Source organism: Chiroxiphia lanceolata, chromosome 3 (genome assembly GCF_009829145.1).
Source record: "Chiroxiphia lanceolata isolate bChiLan1 chromosome 3, bChiLan1.pri, whole genome shotgun sequence".
Taxonomy (NCBI): Eukaryota; Metazoa; Chordata; class Aves; order Passeriformes; family Pipridae; genus Chiroxiphia; species Chiroxiphia lanceolata.
Genome location: NC_045639.1, coordinates 116,298,269 through 116,322,141, shown reverse-complemented (window position 1 = coordinate 116,322,141; position 23,873 = coordinate 116,298,269). Strand labels below are relative to the sequence as shown.

At 67.0% G+C, this 23,873-nt stretch overlaps 3 protein-coding genes across 5 annotated transcripts; 2 read left to right on the top strand and 1 right to left on the bottom strand.

Annotated features, from left to right (window-relative positions):
• Nucleotides 1-170: 170 nt before the first annotated feature.
• On the top strand, nucleotides 171-11,132 carry AGBL5 (ATP/GTP binding protein like 5). The gene is given in 14 exon segments (XM_032683804.1): nucleotides 171-420; nucleotides 918-1,089; nucleotides 1,979-2,145; nucleotides 2,256-2,433; nucleotides 2,667-2,845; nucleotides 3,495-4,017; nucleotides 4,508-4,677; nucleotides 5,899-6,034; nucleotides 6,653-6,795; nucleotides 6,797-6,844; nucleotides 7,724-7,929; nucleotides 10,064-10,164; nucleotides 10,476-10,522; nucleotides 10,704-11,132. Coding segments are annotated over 14 exon segments (2,562 nt in total). The 5' UTR covers nucleotides 171-223; the 3' UTR covers nucleotides 10,999-11,132.
• Nucleotides 11,087-11,563, bottom strand: OST4 (oligosaccharyltransferase complex subunit 4, non-catalytic). Its single transcript, XM_032683805.1, has 2 exons — nucleotides 11,512-11,563; nucleotides 11,087-11,359 (listed from the first exon to the last, which is right to left on the bottom strand). The coding sequence occupies exon 2, from the start codon at nucleotides 11,356-11,358 to the stop codon at nucleotides 11,245-11,247; it is 114 nt and encodes a 37-aa protein (XP_032539696.1). The 5' UTR covers nucleotide 11,359; nucleotides 11,512-11,563; the 3' UTR covers nucleotides 11,087-11,244.
• Nucleotides 11,564-13,377: 1,814 nt separating this feature from the next.
• EMILIN1 (elastin microfibril interfacer 1) lies at nucleotides 13,378-20,071 on the top strand. Of its 3 annotated transcripts, none has more exons than XM_032683802.1 (8): nucleotides 13,378-13,614; nucleotides 15,659-15,784; nucleotides 16,240-16,448; nucleotides 16,546-18,174; nucleotides 18,637-18,744; nucleotides 18,869-18,886; nucleotides 19,219-19,353; nucleotides 19,634-20,071. In XM_032683802.1, the coding sequence occupies exons 1-8, from the start codon at nucleotides 13,463-13,465 to the stop codon at nucleotides 19,963-19,965; spliced, it is 2,709 nt and encodes a 902-aa protein (XP_032539693.1). In that variant the 5' UTR covers nucleotides 13,378-13,462; the 3' UTR covers nucleotides 19,966-20,071. The 3 variants fall into 3 exon arrangements, with proteins under 3 accessions (XP_032539693.1, XP_032539692.1, XP_032539694.1); XM_032683801.1 differs by lacking the exon at nucleotides 13,378-13,614 and adding an exon at nucleotides 15,195-15,545; XM_032683803.1 differs by lacking the exon at nucleotides 13,378-13,614 and adding an exon at nucleotides 15,195-15,567.
• Nucleotides 20,072-23,873: the final 3,802 nt, after the last annotated feature.

Below are 23,873 nucleotides of genomic sequence, written 5' to 3'. Positions count from 1 at the left end.
ACCTGGGGGCGTGGTCTGCATGGGGCGTGGTCTGCATGGGGCGTGGCCAGGGGGGCGGAGCGGCCCTAAGGGCGCCGCGGCCGTTGCCGAGGCGCCGGCCAATGGGCGGCGGCGTTGCTGGGAGGCGGTAGCCAATGGTCGCGCGCGTTGCTGTTGCCGGGCGGCCCGTACCGGCCGTGCCGGGGCCGCGCCGGGGCGATGCCGGGGCCGGCCCCGCCGGGCCATGGAGATCCGCTGCGGGGGGCTCCTCTTCAGCTCCCGCTTCGACTCGGGAAACCTGGCGCACGTGGAGCAGGTGCGGCCGGCAGAGGCGGGGGGCGGCCCCGCCGCCCGGGCCAACGCGCTCCCCGCCGCCGACTACGAGTTCAACGTGTGGACGCGGCCCGACTGCGCCCAGACCGAGTATGAGAACGGCAACAGGTAACGGCGGGCGGCGGGAGCGAATAGGGGCGGCTGGTACCGTACGGGGGGCGCTGGGGTCGGGGGTTCCCCGGGGAAGGGGCTGGCGGGGTCCAGGAGTGGCTGATGCGGGGCGAGGGAGCCCCTGGAACGGGGGTCGGCGAGGTTGGGGGGCTGAGCAAAGGGGCTGGGGGGTGGCCGGCGAGATTAGGGTGCCCTGAGAGGGGGCTCGGGGGCAGCGAGATCCCTCTCCCTCAGGGATCTAAGCCCCCCCGGGGGACAGACAAGGTTCGACAGGGCCGGATGGGTGGGTGGGTGGTACCGTGTAGGGGTGCCCTGGGGAGGGGGTCCGTGAGGTTGGGGGGCGGAGGAGAGGGGCTGAGGGAGCCAGCGGGGTCCGGGGTGCCCTGGGAGGAGGCTCGGGGGGTCTGGTCCCTCCCCCGGGGGGAGGTGGGGGGACTTCTCGGGGGACACCCCCGAGCAGGGGCTGAGCCGGCGCCGCTCCTGCCTCCTCCCAGGTCCTGGTTCTACTTCAGCGTGCGCGGGGGGGCCCCGGGGAAGCTGATCAAGCTGCACATCCTCAACATGAACAAGCAGAGCCGGCTGTACGCGCAGGGCATGGCTCCCTTCGTGCGCACCCTGCCCGTGCGCCCGCGCTGGGAGCGCATCCGGCAGCGGCCCAGCTTCCAGGTGGGACACGGGGCGGGGGGGGTCGGGGGACATGGACACCCCTCCCTCGCCACGGGGTGACCACTGCACTCTGCTGGGGCAGGGGAGTGGCTGGGCTGTCCCTGGCACCCCCAGGGGAAGGGGGTTAGTGACAGTCCCTTCCCAGGGCTGTGCAGAGGAGGGTCCGGGGAGCTGTGGCTGGGCACAGGACACCATGGGGTGTTTTCAGTGGGGGAACACAGAACTGCCCCCCGAGCACTCCTGGTGCTTCTCTTCCCCTTCACCAGGTGCCAAAGTGGCCAGAAAACAGCTCTTTGTGGCAGCAGGTGCTGCTGCCCCAGTGGGGGGCACAGCCAGGGAGGCTGGGGGAGCCCTGGGAGGCACAGCCAAGGGGTGAGATTCCCAGGAGGTTCCTTGGATGTGGTGGGAGCTGCCCAAGGGATTCCTGTTCTGAGTGCTCCTTGGTCGACGTGTGCTGCCCTGGGGAGGTAGTGCCCACCTTCCCAGCAGACCCTCTGTTCCATGGAAGAGGAACCAGAGCCATTGAATCCCAGAATGGCTTGGGCTGAAGGGACCTTAGAGAGTTCATGCCACCTCCTGCCCTGGGCAGGGACACCTTCCACTGGACCAGGTCACACCAAGCCCTGTCCAACCTGTCCCTGAACACTTCCAGGGGTGCAGCATCCCTTCCACCCCCTGACACGGGACAGGACAGGTTTGGTTTCACTGGTGGGGTGAGCAAGGAGCCAAAGGATCTGCAGGGAACAGCCTGGTGTGCCAGGACACCAGGGGTGTTGGCTGGGCAGTGATTCCCATGGGGATAGCCAAGGGCGATGCCAGAAGAGGGGAGTGGGGGCTGTGCCAGGGTGGCCCTGCCCCTGTGCCCAGCCCTGCTCCATGTCTGTGGCAGATGGTGGAGACGCAGTTCGTGCTGTCCTTCGTGCACCGGTTCCTGGAGCACCGCGGGGCCACCACCTACTTTGCCTTCTGCTACCCCTTCTCCTACACCGAGTGCCAGGACATGCTGGCACAGCTGGACGGCCGCTTCCAGGACTGCAGGCACATGTCCCCCAGCAGGTGTGCCCCCCACACCCCTTCCCAGCCCTCTCATCCCTTCCCAGTGGGAGAGTGCCCAGCCGGGAGCCCCCTCGCTCTGGGTGTGGCTGAGGCCCCTCCTCGCCCCACAGCCCCCTGGACTCCGTCTATTACCACCGGGAGCTGCTGTGCCACTCTCTGGACAAGCTGCGTGTGGACCTGCTGACAGTCACCTCGTGCCACGGCATGCAGGAGAAGCGGGAGCCGCGGCTGGACAAGCTCTTCCCAGACACCAGCACGCCCCGGCCACGCCGCTTCGCCGGGAAGAGGGTGAGTGGCCGTGCCTACATCGGGGCTGTGCTGGGGACAGGGGGGTCAGCAGCCCCCACAGTGGCCCCTGTGTCGGTGCCTTGCTGCCACTCTCGTGTCTGTGACCCAAACTGTGTTGTGTCCCCAAGGGCTGGAGCGTTTGGGTGGAGCGTGGGGAGCAGAGTCTGCGAGACCCTCCTGCAGTGTCGGGGGGCAGGCAGCGACCCCCCTCACCCCTGTCTGCTTGTCCCCAGGTGTTTTTCCTCAGCAGCAGAGTCCACCCAGGAGAAACCCCCTCTAGCTTTGTTTTCAATGGCTTCCTGGACTTCATCCTGCGGGAGGAGGATCCCCGTGCCCAGATGCTGCGGCGGATGTTCGTCTTCAAGCTCATCCCCATGCTGAACCCCGACGGGGTGGTGCGGGGCCACTACCGGTGAGTGCGGGGCTGGGCTGGGCTCTCCTGCCTGGAAAACTGCTCCATGTTTCATGGAATCATTTGGGTGGGAAAAGCCCTCTGAGACCATTGAGTCCGACCATTCCCCCACGGCCAAGGCCACCACTAACCATGTTCTCAAGTGCCACATCCATCCCTGCAGGGATGGGAACTCCACCACAGCCCTGGGCAGCTGTGCCAGGGCTGGACAGCCTTTTCCATGAAGGAATTGTTCCCTATATCCAACCTAACCCTCCCCTAGCACAGCTTGAGGCTGTTTTTCTCTTGTCCTGTCCCTTGTTCTCTGGGAGTAGAGCTCAACCCCCACCTGGCTCCCCCCTCCTGTCAGGGGGTTGCAGAGCCAGAAGGTCCCCCCTGAGCCTCCTTTGCTCCAGGCTGAGCCCCCCCCAGCTCCCTCAGTCACTCCTGCTGCTCCAGCCCCTTCCCCAGCTGCATTCCCTTCTCTAGGATATCACACAAGGCTCTGCCTTGCCGAGGTCCTCAGTGCTCTGGGGCAGCCCCTGGCTGCGAGGGGGTGGTTTGGCTGTTGTACTCCAGGACAGATGCTGGAGTGTTGGCATTGTGAGGTGAGCTCAGCTTTGCCAGGGCGCCCTGGAAGGGTCTCACGTCTCTGCTCTCCCTGCTGCAGAACCGACTCCCGCGGGGTGAACCTGAACCGGCAGTACCTGCACCCCGACGCCGAGCTGCACCCCGCGGTGTACGGGGCCAAGGCCGTGCTGCTCTACCACCACATCCACAGCCGCGTCCTGCCGGGCTCCCCAGACTGGAGGACGTTTGTCTCCCCCCTCGGCACCAGCTCTCTGAGCACAAAATGCCCCAACCCTCCCGTCCCAGAGGCGGAGGCCGCGCTGTCGGAGCTGGACAAAGCCAACAACGCGCGGAACTCCCCCGGCGCCTGGTGTGCCGGCACCGCCTCCCGCCCGGACAGCACCGACCGGCCCGCCTGGATCCTGCCCTCGAGCCACACTGACCAGCACTGTGAGGAGGGGGTGCAGAGGCCTCCCTCAGCCCCCCCGCCCGAGGCCACCGAGCCCCCCGAGCCCATTGCACCCCGGGACAGCGGCCTGGCCTACTACGTGGACCTGCACGGCCACGCGTCCAAGCGCGGCTGCTTCATGTACGGAAACAGCTTCAGCGACGAGAACGACCAGGTGAGTCCGGGGCTGCTGGGACCCTCCTGCTGCTCTGCCACTCCTGGGAGGGGGGTACGGAGATCCCTGTCACAGCTCCTTCCTTTTCCCTTCTTTCTCTTTTCCTTCCTTATCTTACTTTTCTTTCTTTTTCTTCCTCTCCTTCCCTTCCTCCTTCTTTCCTTCTCTCCTTTCCCCTCCCTCTCCTCCCCTAGGAGGTCTCAGATTTTCCCCAGGAGCTAGTGTGGGCTAGCAGCAGTTGCCTTTTTCCTGAGGGATGAGGGTGGGGAAGAGCAGTGCCACTGGGCTCCCTTCCTCTCCTCCCAGCTGGCTGTTAGGAGAGCCCAGTGCGAGGTGGGCAGGGCTGGGCAGCATCCTCTGGGCACAGCTGGAGCTTGTGAGACCCTGGAACTGGATCAGAGCGAGTCCAGCCAACCCTGGTGAATCTCCACACTTGGCACTGGTCCCACTGGAGCTGAGGGCTTCCCATCACCCCTGCTGCTCTCCACAGGTGGAGAACATGCTGTTCCCCAAACTGATCTCCCTGAACTCGCCTCACTTTGACTTCACGGGCTGCAACTTCTCGGAGAAGAACATGTACGCCCGGGACAAGCGGGACGGGCAGTCCAAGGAGGGCAGCGGGCGTGTGGCCGTCTACAAGGCCCTGGGCATCATCCACAGGTAGGGCAGCACTGTCCAGCCTGGCACTGGGTGCTCGTGCTGGGCATGGGACTGGGGGAAGGAGGAACCAGTTCCGTGGGACCGCCCTGTCCTGCATGGCTCCGGGGCAGGTCGGCAGAAGCCAGGCCTGGCTGTGCCAGGTGCTGCTGTGTTCCTGAGACAGAGGCTCAGCCAAGCCCTCCCCCTCCTCCCTCTCCACACTCTTCCTGCAGTTGCTCTGGCTTCTCCTCCCCACTCTTGGATGGCTTTCCAGGGGGAATTCTCTTTCCGAGACATTCGTGTCTGTATTGAGCTGTAATTAAGCTGAGTTGCCGTGGGCGCAGAATCCCCGTGGCTGTGTGTGAGATTCCAGCCTCAGCCCATCTGTGATCCCAGGAGCCGGGGATACCTATGATCCGCCCCCTCCCACGTGGGATGGGATATTCCTGGCCCGTTTCTGTGCTGGGAACACACCACTGGCAGCCAGACCCACAGAAGGGAGGTTCTCTCCCGTTTCCTTGGTGCTTGCCGTGCACTCGGCCCCTGCTCCGTGCCCAGCTCTGGTGGGTCAGGGACACACCAATCCAGCCATACAGGAACACACACACAGCAGCTTGGGCTTGGTACTTTGCTCTGGGCTGGCCTGGAGCAGCCCAGGGTTGATCCAACAGCGACATTCCAAAAGGTGCTGGGAGTGCTTTCAGTGACTGTGTGGTGCCTCAGGCAAACAGAGATGGAGCTGCTCAGGTTTTCTGCTGGACTGGCCCTGGAGCTGTCTCTGGCCAGTGGGACAGATGGGAGCCCTCCCAGCCAGCAGTTCCCAGCCCCTCTTCTCCTTCCTGCCTCTGGGAGGGCTCACTCCAGGACACCTTGGAGGCTGGGGGGAGGCTGTGGCCGCCCACTCCCTGGATTGACATGAGACACTTCCCTTTCTCCATCAGGGATCCCCCATTCTCTATCACCTTCCAGAGGTGATTGAGAGGTCCCCTCACAGGCACTTTGGGTGCCACCCTTAGGCCCCCACAAGCTCCATCCCAAGCTCCCATCACGCTGATCTCTGGTGTGTCCACACGTCCTTGCTCAGGGGATGGGCCATTCCTGCTGTCAGAGCACACTCCTCAAACCCTGCCGCTTTCCTGTGCCCCAGCTCCACCAAAGTGGCTCTCCCAGAGGGACATGCGGGGTCACCCCAGCCCTGCTTGAGGGTCCATGGGGTGACAGTGGCTCCCTTGTGCCCCACAGCTACACCCTGGAGTGCAACTACAACTCGGGGCGCTCTGTGAACAGCATCCCGGGGGCCTGCCATGACAACGGCCGCGCCAGCCCCCCGCCCCCGCCCGCCTTCCCCTCCCGCTACACTGTGGAGCTCTTTGAGCAGGTACAGGGGGCCCAGCTGAGCCAGGGCAGGGGATGAGATCGGGGGGCTGGGCTGGGATTCAGGGCTGGGGTTACTTTTCTCCACGTGCTTTTCTGCCCTGTGCTCTGGGGAGCTGCCTCCCCTCCCCAGTGTCCTCCCTGCTGCTGTATCCCCTCCTCTCCCCATGACCCCCTCACCGTTGCCCCACCCCGATGTCCCCCCTTCCCTGTGCTCCCGCCCTCCCCAAAACCCCCTCTCCCTGTGACCCCCTCACCAGTGCCCCTCTCTCCCTGTGCCCTCCTTCTCCGCACGCCCTCCTGTCCCCGTGTCCCCCCTGCACCCCCTCACCGTGCCCTGTGCCGTGCAGGTGGGCTGGGCCATGTCCCCCCCTGTCCCCCCTCACCTTGCCCTGTGCCGTGCAGGTGGGCCGGGCGGTGTCCCCCCCTGTGCCCCCTCACCGTGCCCTGTGCCGTGCAGGTGGGCCGGGCAGTGTCCCCTCCCATGCCCCCTCACCGTGCCCTGTGCTGTGCAGGTGGGCCAGGCCATGTTCCCTGTCCCCCCTCACCGTGCCCTGTGCCGTGCAGGTGGGCCGGGCCGTGTCCCCCCCCATGCCCCCTCACCGTGCCCTGTGCCGTGCAGGTGGGCCGGGCGGTGGCGGTGGCGGCGCTGGACATGGCCGAGTGCAACCCGTGGCCGCGGATCGTGCTGTCGGAGCACACCTGCCTGGGCAACCTGCGGGCCTGGATGCTGAAGCACGTGCGGGGGCTGCGCAGCGCCGGGGGGGGGCCCGCGGAGGAGAGAAGGGGCCGGGACCCCCCCCAGGAGCTCCACGTAAGGGCCGGCTGGGGCGAGCGCGGGAGCTGCAGGATAACAGCACTTAGAGATGATAAATGTCCCCAAGTGAGTCACCTGCCAGGGTCACCTGCTCGGCCGGGGCCTGGCCCTGCAGAGCTCCAGGAGCCGCAGGTGTCGGTCCCTGTGCTCCGAGCTGTTGGTGGGGAAAGGGGCAGGGGTGACACTGGTTGGGATTCACCTGGCCCAGTAGCCTGGAAAGTGTCTTTCCTGCATCCCCTCTAGCACTGGACTGGGATGGAGGCGGCTGAGCGATTTAGGAGTCTCAGCCTGGAGAAAAGAAGGCTCAGAGCGGCCTTTTCACTCTGCAGGAGGGTGGAGATGGGTGGGCTGGGTCAAGCTCTGCCCCTGGGGAACAAGGTACAGGACAAGAGGAAGGGACCAGGGGAGGTTCAGGTTGGATATTGGGACCAGTTTCTTCATGGAAAGGGCTGTCCAGCCCTGGCAGAGCTGCCCAGGACAGTGGTGGAGTCCCCGTGCCTGGAAGAATTTAAAAGCCTTGGGGAGGTGGGTTAGTGGTGGCAGAACAGTGGTGGGGGATCAGTTGGACCTGATGGTCTCCGAGGGCTTTTCCAACCTCAGTGAGACTATGATTTGTGTCTGGGGGTGAGGGAGTGAGAATCCTGTGACAACACTGCTGGGGCAGTGACGTACGACATGGGACACTGGGGCTGCAGCTCTCGGGGCAGCCTTGGTGACATCCCTGTCCCCAGCTGCTCACCAGTCCAGGACTCTGCCAGAGGTGGTGCCTCAGCCACAGCCACCCTGTGCTCAGGGCTGGGCTGGGACAGTGGGTGGGGGGCGCAGAGGGGAACCCCCCTGCCACACCAGGCTGACCCCCATCTCTCACCCCCGCAGTGGGCTGCCCACTTCGGCCTCTGACAACTCCCTGGCCCGCGCCAGGAGCTTCAGCAACGGCACCAGCGGGAGCGGGGGCAGCCAGCAGGATTCCCCACGGATCCGGGCCTCCCCCAGCTTCACCTTCGGCAGCCCCAGGCCCCCAGCTATGGCCACGGCCCCCCCGAGCCCCCCGAGCGGCAGCGGCGCCCCGGCCCCGGGCAGAGGTAAGCCGGGCTGGGGACCCCTCGCGCGCCTGCTCCGGAGCCTGTCGAGCTGCTGGGCAGGGCCACGGCCCTGAGGGAGCTCGGGGCCAGCCCGACCTGGGCTGGGACAGCGTGACAGTGGTTTGTGTGGAACTGTGAGTGTGAGGGGCTTCATCCCCATGGGGCAGTCCTGAGCAGGGAGACCTGTGGCCCCTCTGGCCCGCCCCACGGTCCTGCAGCCCCGGCCGGGCAGGAGCTGCTGCTGCTCCATCGGGATGAGGGGGATCCCAGCCACTGGGGCAGTGGGGAGATACCCCCCCTGAAGTGTGGGGCCTGCAGGGCTTCTGGAGAAACCAGCACAGAAAACCTCTGCTTGACTTCCTGCCTCTCCCAAAGCATTCCAAAGGCCAGTGGGGACACACCAAAGTGCCTTTCCCCTTCCCAGACACTGGCTGGGCAGCAGTAGGTTGTGGCCTTGGCTGTGGCTGTGGGGAGGTGGGCTGGCAGGGCTGGCATGAGGCACTGGGGGCTTCCAACACGTGGTGAGTCCTCTTGGGTTGATGTGCTGCAGTGGAGTGCCAAAACCAGGCGAGGCGCTGGCTGTGCCCCCCGTGCCGGTGTTCTCACCGTGGGGCAGGGGTTCAGGGCCGCAGGGGGCAGGCAGTGCCAATCCAGGCCCCTCGGGGTCCCGTGCCTCAGCTGGGCTCCAGGGGAAGCCCCGGAGGGCCCTGCTCCCATCCCCTGCCCCCAGAGCCCGGAGCCGGGGGCGGGGCTGCCTGTGTGACTGGGTGTGCCTGAAGCTGTGCTTGTGTTCTGCCGTGTCTGTCGTGTTGTCCTCGGGGTTTGCTGCCCAGCCCTCTGTTGTGACTGTGTCTTGTCTGCCATGAGAACGCGGTGGGAGGAAATAAAAGGCTGATGTTCTCATGGGCACGTTGTTCCGTCTATTCCTTCGGGTCTGCACAGGGATCACGGCCTGGGGATGCTCTGACCCCATGGCTTTGCCTTCCGAGCCCTGCACTGGCACCTCCCAGCTGTGCCATCCCAGCCTCTGCTTCCCAGGCAGCTGGGAAGGAACCAGGAATGCTCGGAACCTGTGATGGGTTGGGGGCTGGATGGCACGGGGTGAGGATCCTGTTACCCTGGTCTTGTCCCATCCTTCCACTTCCTTCCTAGTTTCCACTCCAGCCTGGCCACACCCCAGGGAGGTCAGTGTGCCAGGTCTCTGCCAGCCCCCCAGTGACTCCCCTTGTCTGCTGTTGGCCTTTGCTGTCTGGGGTTGGTCACTGAATTATGCTGTTTTGGCCCAGGTGAAGCCAGCTGTTGCTTTTCAGTACCTCCCACTGGCACCAGTGGCTTTGGCATATCCTGCCCAGCACAGGTTCCTGCTTGCAGGGTCTCGTTTGCTGCAGGGTCTGTGGCTGTTCATGGCTACCTTGGCTGTTGGGCACCTTGTCCAACCCCCACGGGACACAGCCCTGGCTTCACCCCAGTGGGCAGCACGGCCTCTCTGCCACTTGCTTGCTTCCCCAGTGGGATGGGGAGAGAACTCCTGGGTTGGGATAAAGACAGTTTAACTGGGAGAGCTGAAACTGCGAGCAGAGCTGAGGTGACTCAGGTATTCCTTCAGCATGGCCAACCACAGCCAGGCCCCCAAAGGCCCCCCTTTCTCCCACCCAGCTTTCCTGGCTGAGCGGGTGTCCCATGATCCAGGACATCCCCTGGTCCGGAGCTGTGTCCCCCTGGTCCTCACTGCCAGCCAGGCCTGGCCAGCACGGTCACGCCAGTGCCACAGGAGAGACCAGGCTGGAAACTTGGCTGGAGCCAGGGGCAGTGATTTGTGGGACCACCAGGCCCGGCTGGGGTAGAGCCTGTTGCACCAGCAGGGCTGGGATTGAGCTCTGTGCCCATCACATCCTCCCTCCAGCACTGGCCACTGCCAGGATGGCCCTCGGTGTCGGGCTGTGCAGGGGGGCCTGGGCCTGGCAAGGCTGGCAGGGAGGGGGACTCTGTGCCCACTGCCACTGTGGGAATGGTGTCTCCAGGCCGTGCCAAGGTGCCCTGCGATGGCTGCGTGCCCCCAGGGCAGGCAGTGCCCCCACCATGGCACACAGCTCGTCACCAACACGGGCTGAGCTCTGTCTCCTCTGTCACACAGGGACCCTGCCCGTGGGCACCCAGGTAATGCCACGCACCAGCCACGGACTGCAGGAGGCCCAGCGAGGTGTGGGAGAGCTCCAGGGCACAGCACTGCTGCAGGTACCGGGGGCACCGCAGGGAGGGGACCCAGGGCTGCCCCACGGCTCTGCTAGCCTGGCCTGGGGGTGCCTGGGGCAACACCTTTGGGGGAACACCTTTGGGGGAACACCCCCTAGGGCTGAGAGCCCCCTGAGCCGTGGGGCTCTGCCAGGTGTTTCTGCCCCAAGTGCCCTCCTGAAACTGTGTGGACACCCCAGGGGCAGGGGTCCAGCTCTGTGTGACCCCCACAGCCCCAGGGAGCTCCCGTACGACTGGGGACAAAGACCCCTCCTGGCACCAACCCTCTTCTCCCCTGTGCCCCCCTCCCACAGGTGCTCCCGATGAAGCTGAACGCCCGGAGAGCCCTGGAGCGGCCTGGGTAGGTGCTGTGGTGTGGTGTCACCCCAGAGCCCATGCTGACAGGGGGGTGGTGGGAGCCCTGAGCGAGTCCCCTGCCAGGTGGGGGGGCTGGGACCCCGACACCCTCAGGCCTGGGGCTGTCGGTGCACAAGGGCCTGCGGGAACCCCCTGCCCTGCTGACCCCGGTCTCTGTCCCACAGGGCTCTGCCCGGAGGCCCCCGTGCCCCCCGGGGGGGTGCCGAGCGCCGAGGGACCCTTCCCGTGCCAGGGCAGGGGCCCGCGGCCCCAGGTACGGCCCCGCGGCTCCGGGGGGCTGTGGCACAGCCCGGGGGCCCCTGGCCCTGCTCGGCCCCGTGCCGGCCGCACTCGGGCAAGGGCTGCGGCGCTGGAGAGGGAGCTGCGGCCCCCCCGACCTCGCCGTGCCCCACCGCGGCCCCTGCCCACCGGCCCCCCCTGACCCAGCTCCTGCCGGCAGCTCCTCTCCTGCTGCGCTGAGCCCCAGGCCGGGGGATCCCCCCGCACCCGCCCCGGCCCTCCCCGCGGGCCTGGCGGAAGGGTCCGGGGCTTTTACGACGTCACACTGTTTAGTCTTGTATCATCGTGTTTCCTTTAAAACTGGTTTGGAATAAGCTCGGCCTCGCGCCTCTCGCGGCCCCGCGCCCAGCGCGGCCGGGGCATCGCGTGCGGCCCGGAGGGACGGAGGGCGGGCGGGGAGCGCCGCCGGGGCTTTCGGGGGTCCCCTCACTCCTGCTTCTTGGGGTTGTTCACGGCCACGTAGTGGTACAGCACGACAAGGAGGAAGAGCGAGACGCCCAGCATGTTGGCGAAAATGGCGAGCTGCACGTCCGTGATCATCCTGCGGGGGGACACACGCTGGCACCGCGCAGGGACCCCCCCCCGCTACAGGCCCCTCGCCCCCCGCAGTCGGTCCTTCCCCTCCGAGCACACCCGTGGTCCCTGTGCGGTCCCTGTCCCCTCCCGGTCCCCCCCGGTGTCCCCCCCGCTCACGTTCCGGCCCTGCCGCTCCGACACGTCTCCCCGCGCCGCGCGTCACTTCCGGCCGCGGGGCACGGCGGGAGGGGCGTGGCCTGGCGGTGAAGTCACTCCTGTCTGAGGCTGTGGCGTCACAGTACCCGAGTGCGCGGTGACGTCACTGCCTGCCCCAGGCGGGGCGGGGCTCTTGGCGGAGGCGTGGCCCTCACCCCTGGCCCCGCCCCCTCGGGCGCTGCCCGCCCCCTGGCAGCGGCGGCGGCTCCTTCTCCATACAAGGCGCGGCGCGAGGCGGGGGGCGGGGCCACGGCGGGGGGCGGGGCGGGGAGCCCCGGGGCGGCCGCGGCTAATTAGCGCTAATGACACTAATGACAGCTCATTACAGCTGATGACAGCGGGCAGTGCCGCGGGGCTGGGGCGGGACGGGCTGCACTGGGCTGTGCTGGGACGTACTGGGGCATACTGGGATCTGCTGGGCTGTACTGGGATATACTGGGAGGTAGTGAGGGATACTGGGCTATGTACTGGGCGGGGGTATACTGTGGTGTGCTGGGGGTCTTTCCGCTGTGCCTTTTGTAACCGGACCTGCCTCGCATTGGCCTTTTTAGCCACCAGCGCGCTTGTAGCAAATGTGGGTAGAGCCCTTCCCAAATCTTCGTTCGCGAAGCCTGGCCATGATGATGATGAGGAGGACGTACTGGGATGTGGTGGGGTGTACCGGGGTGTATTGGGATGTATCGAGGTGCACTGAGGTGCATTGGGGCATACTGGGCTGGGTGCAGGATGGGCCGCAGCCGGGGGGCCCCAGCAGTGAGTCTCCCCACTGACTGTCCCTGCTCGGCCGCAAGTCCCCGGCGCTGGCTGGAGTACCCTGGGACGCGGCAGGGCCTCGGCCCCCCACAGCCCTGCAGGACCCCCACTGCCCCCCACGGCCTCTGGGGGCACAGAGAAGGTGACGCCGTCCCCTTGGGGACAGCCCATGGCTGGGCTCTGGCCAAGCCCAGCCCCGTGTCCCCCACCCCCCGTCCCCCTTCCCCCCTGTCCCCTTCCCCGTCCCCTCCCCCCTCCAGCTGCCGGCAGCTGTTTGTGCTTAACCCACGCTCGCAGCTCCCCGAGGGCGGGGGGTTCCCGCGCCCTGACGTCACCGTGGGGCCGGAGCCAAGGCGTGATGTCACCAGGAGGCCGTGACGTCACCGCGCGGTCCGGGGAAGCCATGGCGTCACCGCAGGCCTAGGACCGCGGTGGCCCTGGGTGGCCGCGGTGTCACCGCCGGCTGCTCCAGTGCCCCCAGTGTCCTCAGCGCGGTGTCAGGGTTGGGCTGGGGGCGCGGGGCAGCGCCTGGCTCGGCACCGGCACCGGGACGTGTAACCTGGCGCGGGGACACGGGGACACGGGGACACGGGGACACAGGAACACGGGGACACGGGGACACGGGGACACAGGGACGTGGCAGTGCTGGATGCGGTGCCGGGACCTGCCGCGGCTGTGCCCGGGGCAGAGGCGCGGGGCGGGGGCACCGGCGGCCGGGGAGACGCGGGGCACCGTGCGAGGCGGTGCCGGTGGCGGAGCGGTGGCGGTGCCGGTGGCGGTACCGCAGCGGTAGCCCCGCCGCCCCGCTGGCCGCCCGCGCCCTGGCCCCCTGCCCGGCCCCTCTGGCTTCCCCGGCCCGGCCTAACGAGGAGCAGATGTGGCGGCGGCGGGGCCGGCGGGGCCGCGGTGCCCGGCGCGGCCGCGGCGGGGGCGGCGGTGGGCAGGAAGCGGGGGGCCCCGGGGACCCCGCCGGCGGGCAGCGGCAGCGGGGCGGCCCTGGCGGCGAGGGGCTGGCCGAGGGGCGGCCGGGGGGAGGGCAGAGCCGAGCCGTGCCGAGCCGAGCCGCCCAGAGCCGCGGAGCCGCGACGGGACACCCTATGCGCTCCTGAGCCGCGCCGGACCGGGCTGACCGAGCCGAGCGGAGCCGCCCCAGCCCAGCATGGCCCCCTGGCTCTGGCCGTGCCTCCTGGCCGCACAGGCCCTGGCCGCCAACTTTCCCCCCCGGTACAGCCTCTACACCGGCGGGGCCGCCCCGCTCACCCCCGGCGCGGCCGCGGCCCACAGCGGTGCCCGGGCCGCCGGCCGGCACAGGTAGGAGCCAAGAGCACCGGGACGCACCGGGGGGACACGGGCGGCAGCGGGGGCACCGGGGGCAGCCCCCACCCCGACGCCGCGGGGACCCCGGCATCGGCCGGGCACCGGCACGTGCCACGTCCAACCCGGGGGGCGGCGGGAGCGGCCGTGCCGGGGGCCGGGTCAGCGCTGGGGGCTCCCCTGACCGGGGGGTCACCCCTGGCCCCGCGGCGGGTGGGCAGTGGGCGCACGTGGAGGGCGGGGGCCGGGAGCCGGTGCCGCGGCGCGGGGATCCCGGGCTGGTCCCGCCTCGGCATCCACGCGGGGGTCAGCGCTGCCGGGGAGGGGAGAGGGGCCCGGACCCACCCCATCGCCATCCCCGTCCCATCCCGTGCCGTGGGCAGCGCGGGGCGGTCGTGGGGCAGCCCGTGACTATGGGTCGGGGCGCTGGCGGGGCGCAGGGCTGGGGGCGGCCCCGCGCTGGGTTGGGGTCACACACCGCGGCCACATCGGCGCCGCAGCAGCGCGGCCGCAGGGCTGGAGCTGCCCCGGCCCCACGGCGGCCCCGGCGGGTGGCAGGACGTGGCCCCAGCATGGAGTGCCTGGGGAGGGGGGCCGTGGGTCGGGCACCCCCAGCTCCCTGGTGGGGCACGGATACGGCTGAGCCTTTACTTGCGGCTTTGGGGGCTCAGCGGGGGCTTCCCACGGGTCGGCGGGTGCAGCGCCCCATCCCCGTGGCTCGCGGGTACGGGGCTGTCCCCACGTCCTGCCCTTTCAGGGGGGCTCCGGTCCCATCCCGCTCCTGGGATGGGGACAGCCCCGGGGCGGGGCGGTCGGACCCCAGGGCAGCCGGGGGGTCCCAGGGCCCCGCGGGTGCGGGGCTGGGAAGTGAAGGGGGGAGGCGAGGGGGGGCCGTCGGTCGGCGCAGGAATTCCCGGCGGCCCCCGGGGAGGAGCTGGAATCCAGCCGGGGCCTGAGGGGAACCAGCCGGGCTGACGGGAACCGGCCGCCGCACCGGGGCCCCGCGGCGGGGTCCCAGGGCCGGGGACTGCTCCCCGGGGGACCGCTGGGGACGGGTCAGGGGGGCCGGGCTGGGCCCCGGGCTCGGACCATATAAGGCTGCGACGGGGACAGGCTGGAGCCCCACACCGTGGGGCTGGGGTCCCTGCAGCCTGTGGGGCTGGGCTGGGCTGGGGTCCTGCACCTCAGGCAGGGATCCCCACAGTCTGTGACCGGTCGGAGTCCCAGTGTGTGGCTGCCCCAGTGCTCCTGCCCCACTGGCACAGAGGGGACAGGGGACACAAGGGCAGTGATGGGGAGGGGGAGGATGTAGGATGCCTGTGCCAGGCAGCATGGGAGCCACAGCACGATGTGATGGGGTGTCAGAACCCCACTCCTGGCAGAGCCCCCATCCCCACAGGGCTCCCAGGGGCTGCCCCGTGGTCAGGTGCTGCGGCTGCTCCTGTGAGGTTGCCGAGCAGGGAAGAGGGGCTGCAGGAGGGCAGGATCCGGCCCATTAACCCGCCGCTCTGGGCTGTGACGGTGCTACCGGTGGGGCTGGTTGGGCGAGCACAGGAGCGTGTCGGGGGATCCGGGGTGTGCCCAGGGGGTCAGGTTGTGCCGGGGGGCCAGCATGTGCCAGGAATCCAGTGTGTGCCCAGCGGAACCAGTCTTTGCTGGGGAAGCCGGTGTGTGCCGGGGGGGGGTTGTGTGTGCCAGGGGATGCCTGGTGCAGGGGGTGATGCTGGGTCTCTGACGGGGCAGTGCCCGGTGCCTGCTCTGTGCCAGGACGATGTCTGGCTGTGTGCCAGGATGATGCCAGGTCTGGTCTGGTACTGTGCCAGGTGCGTGCCGGGACAATGCCTGGTGTGTGCTGGGATGATGCCAGGTCCATGCTGGTGCCTGCTCTGCGCCAGGACAATGCCGGGTCTGTGCTGGGATGACGCCCGGTGTGTGCCGGGACCACGCCAGGTCTATCCCTGAACAATGCCCGGTGTGTGCCAGGACGATGCCCGGTGCCGGCACGTTCCAGGTGCGTGCCCTGACCCCTTCCCTCCGGCAGGAACTGGTGTGCCTACGTGGTGACGCGCAGTGTGAGCTGTGTGGTGGAGGACGGTGTCGAGAGCTTCATCAAGCCAGACTATCAGCCCTGCCCCTGGGGGCAGCTCCAGTGCCCCCGGGTCCTGACGTGAGTGGGGCCGGGATGGGGCTGGGGGTCTCCAGGGAGGCTCTGGGGGGCCAGCGCAGAGCCAGGGCTGACCGCGGCTTTGCTGCCGCCGCTGGTGTTTACCCGCCCCGGGGTCGTGTTTACCTTTGCGCAAGAGCCAGTGACCTCAAGTGGTGCCGGGGGGTGACCGGCCTCTGTCCCCCTGGCCAAGCAGAGCCAGGACCCTGGGACACCGAGCAGCTTTTCGGGCCAGTGATGGGGTGATACCGGTGTTGGGGTGATGCCGGGGACAGGGCGATGCTGGTGACGGGGTGACAGAGCCGGACAGGGGCAGGGACAGCCCCCCGGGCCGCCGGCTGTTGAGCAAGACGGAGGCGCCGCTGGGTCAAGCTGCAGCCTGTGCTGGGTTTGGCTCCCCGGGGAAGCCCCGCACCCCTCCCAGGACCCCCCAAACTCCCTGTCCCCTCCACCCACAGGTACCGCAGCTTCCTGCGGCCCCGCTACAAGGTGGCCCAGCGGACGGTGTCGGAGCTGGCCTGGCGCTGCTGCCAGGGATACTCGGGCCCAGACTGCACCGAGGGACCCGCGCCAGCGTCCCCCCAGCCCACCGGCCGCCCCCTGCCCCGCCCCGGCCGCCCCACGCTCTCCGGCTTCGGCAACACCCTCAGCGGCCTGGGGGGTGAAGGTAGTGCTGGGGCGGGGGACGCGGTGGTGGAGGGACGCAGTGGCAGGGGAAGCAATGGCAGGGGGGTGTGACACCCTGATCTGGCGGTGCGTGGCAGGCGGCGGGGACGCAGAGAAGATGCGGCGGCTGGAGGAGCAGGTGCGGCAGCTGAGCGAGCAGGTGGAGGAGCTGCGGGCCGGGCAGGAGCCGCCGCCCCGGGGGCCGGAGGGGCACCCCGGGGGCGAGCAGCCGGCCGACGCGGCCGCCCCCGCCGAGGTGCGGGAGGCGCTCAGCCACGTCCAGAAGCGGCTGGAGGAGCTGGAGACCCGCCTGCGCCGCACCGAGGGCGGCCGGGACGGCCCGGGGGCGCCGGGGGGCCCGGGGACCGCGTCACTGCTCGACCTGGAGCGGCGGCTGCAGGAGCTGTGCGCTGCCTGCACGATCGGCACCGAGGGGCTGCGGCGGCAGGCGGCCGAGGACCGGGACCGCATGCGGGCGCTGGAGAAGCTGGTGGGCTCGGTGGACAAGCGCAACCGGGATGCGGTGGAGTCGGTGCAGCGGCACATCAGCAGCCTGAGCAGCCGCCTGGCCCCTGTCCCCCCTGCCCCGCCACCCCCGGACGTGCTCCGGCGCCTGGCGGAGCTGGAGCGGCGGCTGGAAGGGCTGCCGGTGCCGGCGGCGGGGCCGGGGCCGGTGCTGGCGCGGCGGCTGACGGAGCTGGAGGGGCGGCTGAACGCCTCCCGCGCCGGCCCGTGGCCCTCCGAGCCCGAGGGGCGGCCGGGGGGGCTGCCGGGGCGCCTGGCCAACCTCAGCCGGGCGGTGGAGGGGCTGGCGGCCAGCGGGGCTCAGCGCGGAGCCCGCCTGGACGAGCTGGAGGGGCTGCTGGCCCGCTGCGGCCACCCCTGCCCGGGGCAGGACGGGCACGACGGGGCGCTCGGCCCCCACCTCCGGCAGCCGCAGGACACCGAGGGGCTCCGTGGGGACGGGCTGGCCGGGACCCTGGGGGGGCTGCTGGGGGCACAGGGAGAGGCACTGGTCGAGGAGCTGGAGGAGCTCCGCAACCGGACGGGGCAGCTGGAGGCGGCACTGGAGAGGCTGAGCGGTGACCCCTGCGCCCGACCCTGTGCCCCGCTGACCCCCCGGGAGCCAGAGCAGCTGCAGCCCGGCCCCACGGAGCCAGGGGAGCTGGAGGCACCACTGGAGGGGTTCGGCGTCTTCGGGGGCACGTCACCCTCGGAGCTGCGGGAGCTGCGGGGGGAGCTGGCGGCGGCACTGCGGGCCCTGAGCGACCTCAACGCCACGGTGGAGGGGCTGCAGGACGCGCTGGATCAGCAGGACGCCCGGCAGCGCCAGCTGGGCTCCATCACCGACCGCGTGGTGGCCGAGCTGGACCAGGCGGCGGCGGCGGCACAACAGGCCGAGAGCGAGGAGCGGCTGGAGGCTCTGGCGCGGGAGCTGGCGCGGGCCGGGGGCTGCCCGGCGGGGCTGGAGCCGCGCGTGGCCAAGCTGGAGGGGGTCTGCGAGCAGCTGGAGGCGGTGGCCGGGGGGCTGCGGGGCGTCCGCGAGGGGCTGGGCCGGCACGTGGCCGGGCTGTGGGGGGCCGTGCGGGACCTGAACGCCACGGCCCGCGCCCAGGCCGCGCTGCTGGAGAAGGCGCTGGAGCTGCCACCCCGGCTCGGCGCCCTCAACGCCAGCCTGGGCCACCTGCGCGGGGAGCTGAACCGCCTGGCACAGCTGGAGCGCCACGGTGCGTGGGCAGAGGGCACACGGGGGGACACACGGGGTGTGGGGACGTGGGAGGATGTGCGGCATTGCGGGGGACACGGGGCTGTGGGGACACAGTGCGTCGTGGGCCTGAGGGGCTGCAGGATGGGGGCACACGGGGCATCACGGGCACTGCAGGGGGACAGGGCATCCCGGGACTGTGGGGACACGGCGGGCCATGGGGCTTCACGGGGGTGCACAGCTGTGGGAACGGTGGTGGAGGTGTGGGGTCACAGGGATATGGGAACATGGAGTCACCAGGGAACATGATAGTGGGGTGTGGGGACACAAGACCACAGAAGGCTCCAGGCCATGGAGCTGCACTGTGTGGGGACAAGGGGACGCCAGTCATGGGGTTATCACACATGGGACACCAACCATGGGTCTGTGGGGTGAGGGAAAGGGCTATGGGGCCAGGGTGGCTCTAACTCTCTCTTGTCTCCAGGCCCCCCTGGCCCCCCTGGACCTGCTGGACCTGCTGGCGAGACAGGCCCTCGCGGCCCACCTGGGCCTCCTGGAAAGGATGGAGAGCAGGGTTCCGTGGGCCCCCCTGGTAAGGATCAGCCTCCTTCCTGTGCCCTGGTGCAGCAGTGGGGCAGTGCTGGCATGGCTGGACCCTGTGCCCAGGGGTCCTACCCCAAGCCAACCCTGCAGCCCCTCCTCGTCTTTTCCCTCAGGGCTGCCCGGAGAGAGAGGTAGGGCTGGGGCTGGGGGCTTAGGGTGCGGGGGGGCATGGGGGGCTGGGGGCTTGGGGCAGATGTGGGGAGCTGGGTGGGACTGGAAGGGGAGCAGGGAGTGTCTGGGTTGGCATGGGGGAGCACAGGGCACTGGGCAGCTGGGGGCAGAGGGGCTGGGGTGCGGGGGGGGCACATGGTCAAGGGGTCGCATGGACACAGTGTAGGGGGAGCGGGGGCTGCATCTGCTGGGCTGGGGGCAGAGCGTGCTGGGAGGGGGATAGAGGGTACAGGGTGGCAGTGGGTGCCCGGGGCAGGGGCACAGGAGTGCCCTGTCCTGACACGGTGCCCAGGCGAGGTCGGGGAGCCGGGCTCGGTGCCCCGCGTCGCCTTCTCGGCCGCCCTGAGCACCCAGCGCACGGAGCCGGGCACCGTCCTCTTCGACCAGGTGCTGCTCAACGACGGCGGCGCCTACGACCCCGAGACAGGTGAGAGCCCACGGCACGGCCGGGCGGGGGCACGGGGGGCTGTGGGGCGGTTTTGGGGTGATGGAGGTTACAGCGGGGGCTCTGGTGTGGGAGGGGGCTGCACAGTCACAGGGGGATTGTGATGCCAGGTGTGATGGTGGCCGGGAGATCTGGGCGGTGCTGTGCCTGTCCCAGGGTGTGCCCATGGCCGTGGGGTGCTGCAGGGGATCCGAGGGTGCAGAGCCCACTCTGGGGGCACCGGGGGTTCCTGGGGGTCCCTGATCCCCTCCTCCTGCCGCAGGCACGTTCACGGCACCGGTGCCCGGGCGGTACCTGGTGAGCGCGGTGCTGACGGGGCACCGGGGCGAGGGGCTGGAGGCCGTCCTGTCCCGCTCCGGCCACGGCATCGCCCGCCTGGACTCGGCCGGATTCCAGCCCGAGGGGCTGGAGAAGGGGCCGGTGGCTGCGCAGGCCCCCAGCCCCGGTGCCCTCGGCATCTTCAGCCTCCTGCTGCCGCTGGCGGCCGGCGAGACCCTGTGCGTGGAGCTGGTGTCGGGGCGCTTGGCCCACGCGCCCGACGAGCCCCTCACCACCTTCAGCGCTGCCCTACTCTACGACGCCGAGGAGCCCTAGAGCCGCCGGGCCCCCGGCGGGGGCACAGCTGGGCCGGGGGGTCCCCACACCCCGACGGGACCCCCCCCACCCGCCCCCTTATTTATCAGCACCCCCCAGCCCTCGCTGCCCCACTGTCACACGCCCCCGCCCCACACCACCCGCCCCGGCCCCCCACGCCGCCCCCCGGCCCCCCACTGCCCCCCAATAAAGACGCGGCACCGGGTTTTGTACCCGCGGCTCCGGCTCCGTCCCTCGCCCCGAGGGGGGTGGTGTGTGGTGTGGGGAGGGGGCCGGTCCCTGCCGGGGGTCACCGTGATCCCGCCTGCCCTGTGGCACAACCTCCCTCCATGGCCCCAGCAGGGCTGTCCCTGTGCCCAGAGGGAAGGGGGTTCCTGGCTGTTCTGGTCACGGTGTGACTGGGATGGGGTCGGGTTCTGACGGGCCTGGTGGGTGTCGGCACCTTCCAGGTGTTGGAGCCGTGTCCTGGTGCTGGGGCACCCTCTGGTGCACCCCCTCAGCCCAGGTGGTGGCTGTGCTGGCAGGAGGTTGGAGCTGCTGGTACCTGTCTTGGGGGGCCCTGCAGTTCCACTTGCTGTTTAATCCACCCCTGGTGGTGGTTTCACCCCCTGCCATGGGGGCTGCTGTGGGGTACCCTGTTCCTCCATGTCGTGGCTGTTCCCTGGCCTGTCCTGCCGGGGCATCGGGGGTACCGTGCCCACCACTGTGCCCTTGGAAGGGGCAAGGTGGTGGTGGTGGGAGGTGGTGGTGTCCCAGGAAGAACAGGCTCCAGATTGGGTGTGTTTGGGGGTGTCGATGGTCGAACAGGCTCCAGGACGGGTCTGGGCACTGGCACCTCCTTAGAGCTTTAGGTGTTTGTGCTCCTGGTTCCTGGGCAGAGGATTTGGAGGGGAAACATCAGGATTTGGGGACAGGGGGTGGGGACAGGGGGTGTCCAACCCCAGTTTGTGCCCCTGCTGTTGATGGGTTTAATTAATGGTGAGGTTGGGACTGAGCCTTCTGCCCTTGGGTGCTCTTGACATCTTCAGTACCATCATCAGGTGAGCTCCAGGGACATTATCTGCCTCTGTCCGTCTGTCTGGTAACTGGAGGGATCTTTAACAGTTCACTGGAGAGGGTTGATGTCTGGCTGTTCTGCTAATGCAGCTCCAGTGTTGGTAATGTGAAAAAAGATCATTTATCCCAGAAAGCTCATCCCATTCCACCCCCTACCATGGGCAGGGACACCTCCCACCAGCCCAGGTCGCTCCAAGCCCTGTCCAACCTGGCCTTGGACACTTCCAGGGGTCCAGGGGCAGCCACAGCTTCTCTGGGAATTCCATTCCAGCCCCTCCCCCCCCTCACAGGGAGGAATTTCTCCCCAATATCCCACCCAAATCTCCCCTTCTCCAGTGGGAAGCCATTCCCCCTTGTCCTGCCCCTCCAGCCCTTGTCCCCAGTCCCTCTCCAGCTCTCCTGGAGCCCCTTTAGGCTCTGGAAGGGGCTCTCACGTCTCTCTGGATCCTTCCCTTCTCCAGGAGAACACCCCCAGATCTCCCAGCCTGGCTCCAGAGCAGAGGAGAGACGATTCTTAGGGGAATTGTTTCTGTGAGATGACATTCCCGCTGTCGGCAGGAGGTGGAGATCCAGAGCCACGATAGGAGTTCTTGGAGAGGAGGGAATTGAAAACTGGGAAGGGCTCAGTCTTTCTGTGTTCTCCCTCACTGCAGGGTTTAGGGACTCCCCATCCCATCCCAGTTCTGAGAAACAGACAAAAGGCCTAACAGGATATTTCCAGAGGCCCAGGACACACATTAACACTGATGGTTCTGGGCCAGTGTGAGATTGGTGTGAGTGGGAAGGGATAGAAGAGAAATTAGACAAAACCCGGAGATCACAGAAAGATAAAAAGGGAAAAGGTGTCATCAGTCATGCATTGGGATTGTGCTTAGAGGCTCTGTGGCAATGGAGAGAACAAATGATAAAAGAAACTAATAATCTGAGAGATGAAATAAAAGAAAGAAAACGTGTAGAACTGTCTTTACAGCATCAAAACGACCGATTAAAACAACAGTTGAAAGAGTCCAATGAAAAGAAAAAACCTTGGAAGAAAAATTAGAATGGACATTATTAAAAGCCCCCAATCCTCTGGATGTCAGTAAAATAGGAATATTAATAGCATCACCTGGGAACTGGGATGGTGATATTTGGGAAAGCCCTGAGGAAAATGCTGATGAGGGAGAGTGGGACTCTGATGAAACAATTGAACCCCCACCTCCTGCAGAGGAAGAGGTTCCAGAACGAAAAATGAGACCCACAATTAAGACCAAAGTGTCTGAAGGACCTCAGGGAGGTCAGAGGGAGAACACGGTCAGAACCACTCCCTGGGACCCCCTGCAACTGGCAAACCTACAGGAAAAATGTGGACGAAAACCAGGTGAGTCAGAGACTGAGTATTTGTGGAGTGTGAACCTTCTGGGGAGCCAGAATGTTGCTGTAGGGAACTGAGAGTGCTGCATTCGGGGGCCAGGAGTCCCATTAAATCTGGGACCTGAGCCTGCCAACCAACCCCTTCCATAACCAGCAGGGCTGCGTGTTGGGCAGGAGGAACAAATGTTCTGGGAAGAGAAGCAGCTCCACACCCACAGGGTCACCTCAGGAAATCTGCCCCACGGCCCCAAGGCAGCTTTGCCTCCAGACGATGCCCAGATGTGCCAGCACAGACACCCCAACCTCGCAGAGCTGGACCCTGATGTGCTGAGATCTCTCTTGAGAGGAGACCCAACAATGTTAAAAACATACTTAGTGGGGTGAGGAGGTGGAATCAGCAGAGGTGTGATGCACAGTGAACCTTCGCAGGATCCACAGGCCGTGAGGTGACCGATCCCCACGGGGGCAGAACTCTCATGGTTAGATAAACCATGCAAGGGAAATGGGCTGGGAAAACCATCCTGGAGAGCAAACTCAGGCTGTTGGGAGGAGCACAAAAACTGCAACAGGGAGACCTTCTGAATTTAAACATAACCCACCCAAGAGAAAAGAAAGATCCAAACCCCCTCCTCACTCAGGGGAACAGCAGAAGGAGCCTGGAGGACACGGTGACCTCAGGTGGTCCCAGTGCAGCTCTCAGGGGACCCCCCAGTGCAGTGACAGCAAACTCAGTCAAAGTACAGCAAGAGGGAAACAGGAATAACAAAAAGCCTCCTCAGGAAAAACACACCTCACGACCCTTCTGAGAAAACAGAGACACAAAAGGGAACAACCCACCGAGTGCTGGGTGAACTTTGGGCCTCCTCACCCAGACCTATCAATGGTCCAGTAAGGATGGGCCCCACATCTACTCACCAGTGGGACCCAAACAGCAACCTTTGAATTTGCTAATTGATGCGGGAGCCCAAATATCTCTGATCACCCCCACAGAGGCTGAAAAATTAAACTGAAGTTTTGAGAGAAAAAGGGTCTGATAATGGGATTCAAGGGACAGAGTATTGTCTGTTATCCTGCCAGAGTCTGTTTAGGGTTATTTGGGGAAAAGTGAATGACCTGACACACCTTTGCAATTTCAGATCACGAAGAAAACATTTTAGGATATGGTGTCCTTAAAGGAAAAGTTTGGCAATTGCCCAAAGAGAATGTTTGGTCATTTGGGCCCACCAAACACCCCATATAGCAAATCTTCCGGGAAAAAAAATAGGAAAATTAATCTATTTAAAATGGCTGCAGTTTTACCTGCTTCTCCTGTGACCAGCATCAAACAGTGTCCTGTTCCTCCTGCAGCCAAAGAAGGGATGGCAGTTCCAGATGTAAAGGACATGTTCTCCATGGTTCCACTGCAGGGAGAAGACAAACCTAAATTTACATTTCCTTGGGAAGGAATAAAATACCCCTTTAATCACCTGCCCCACGGGGATCAGCATTCACCTAAAATG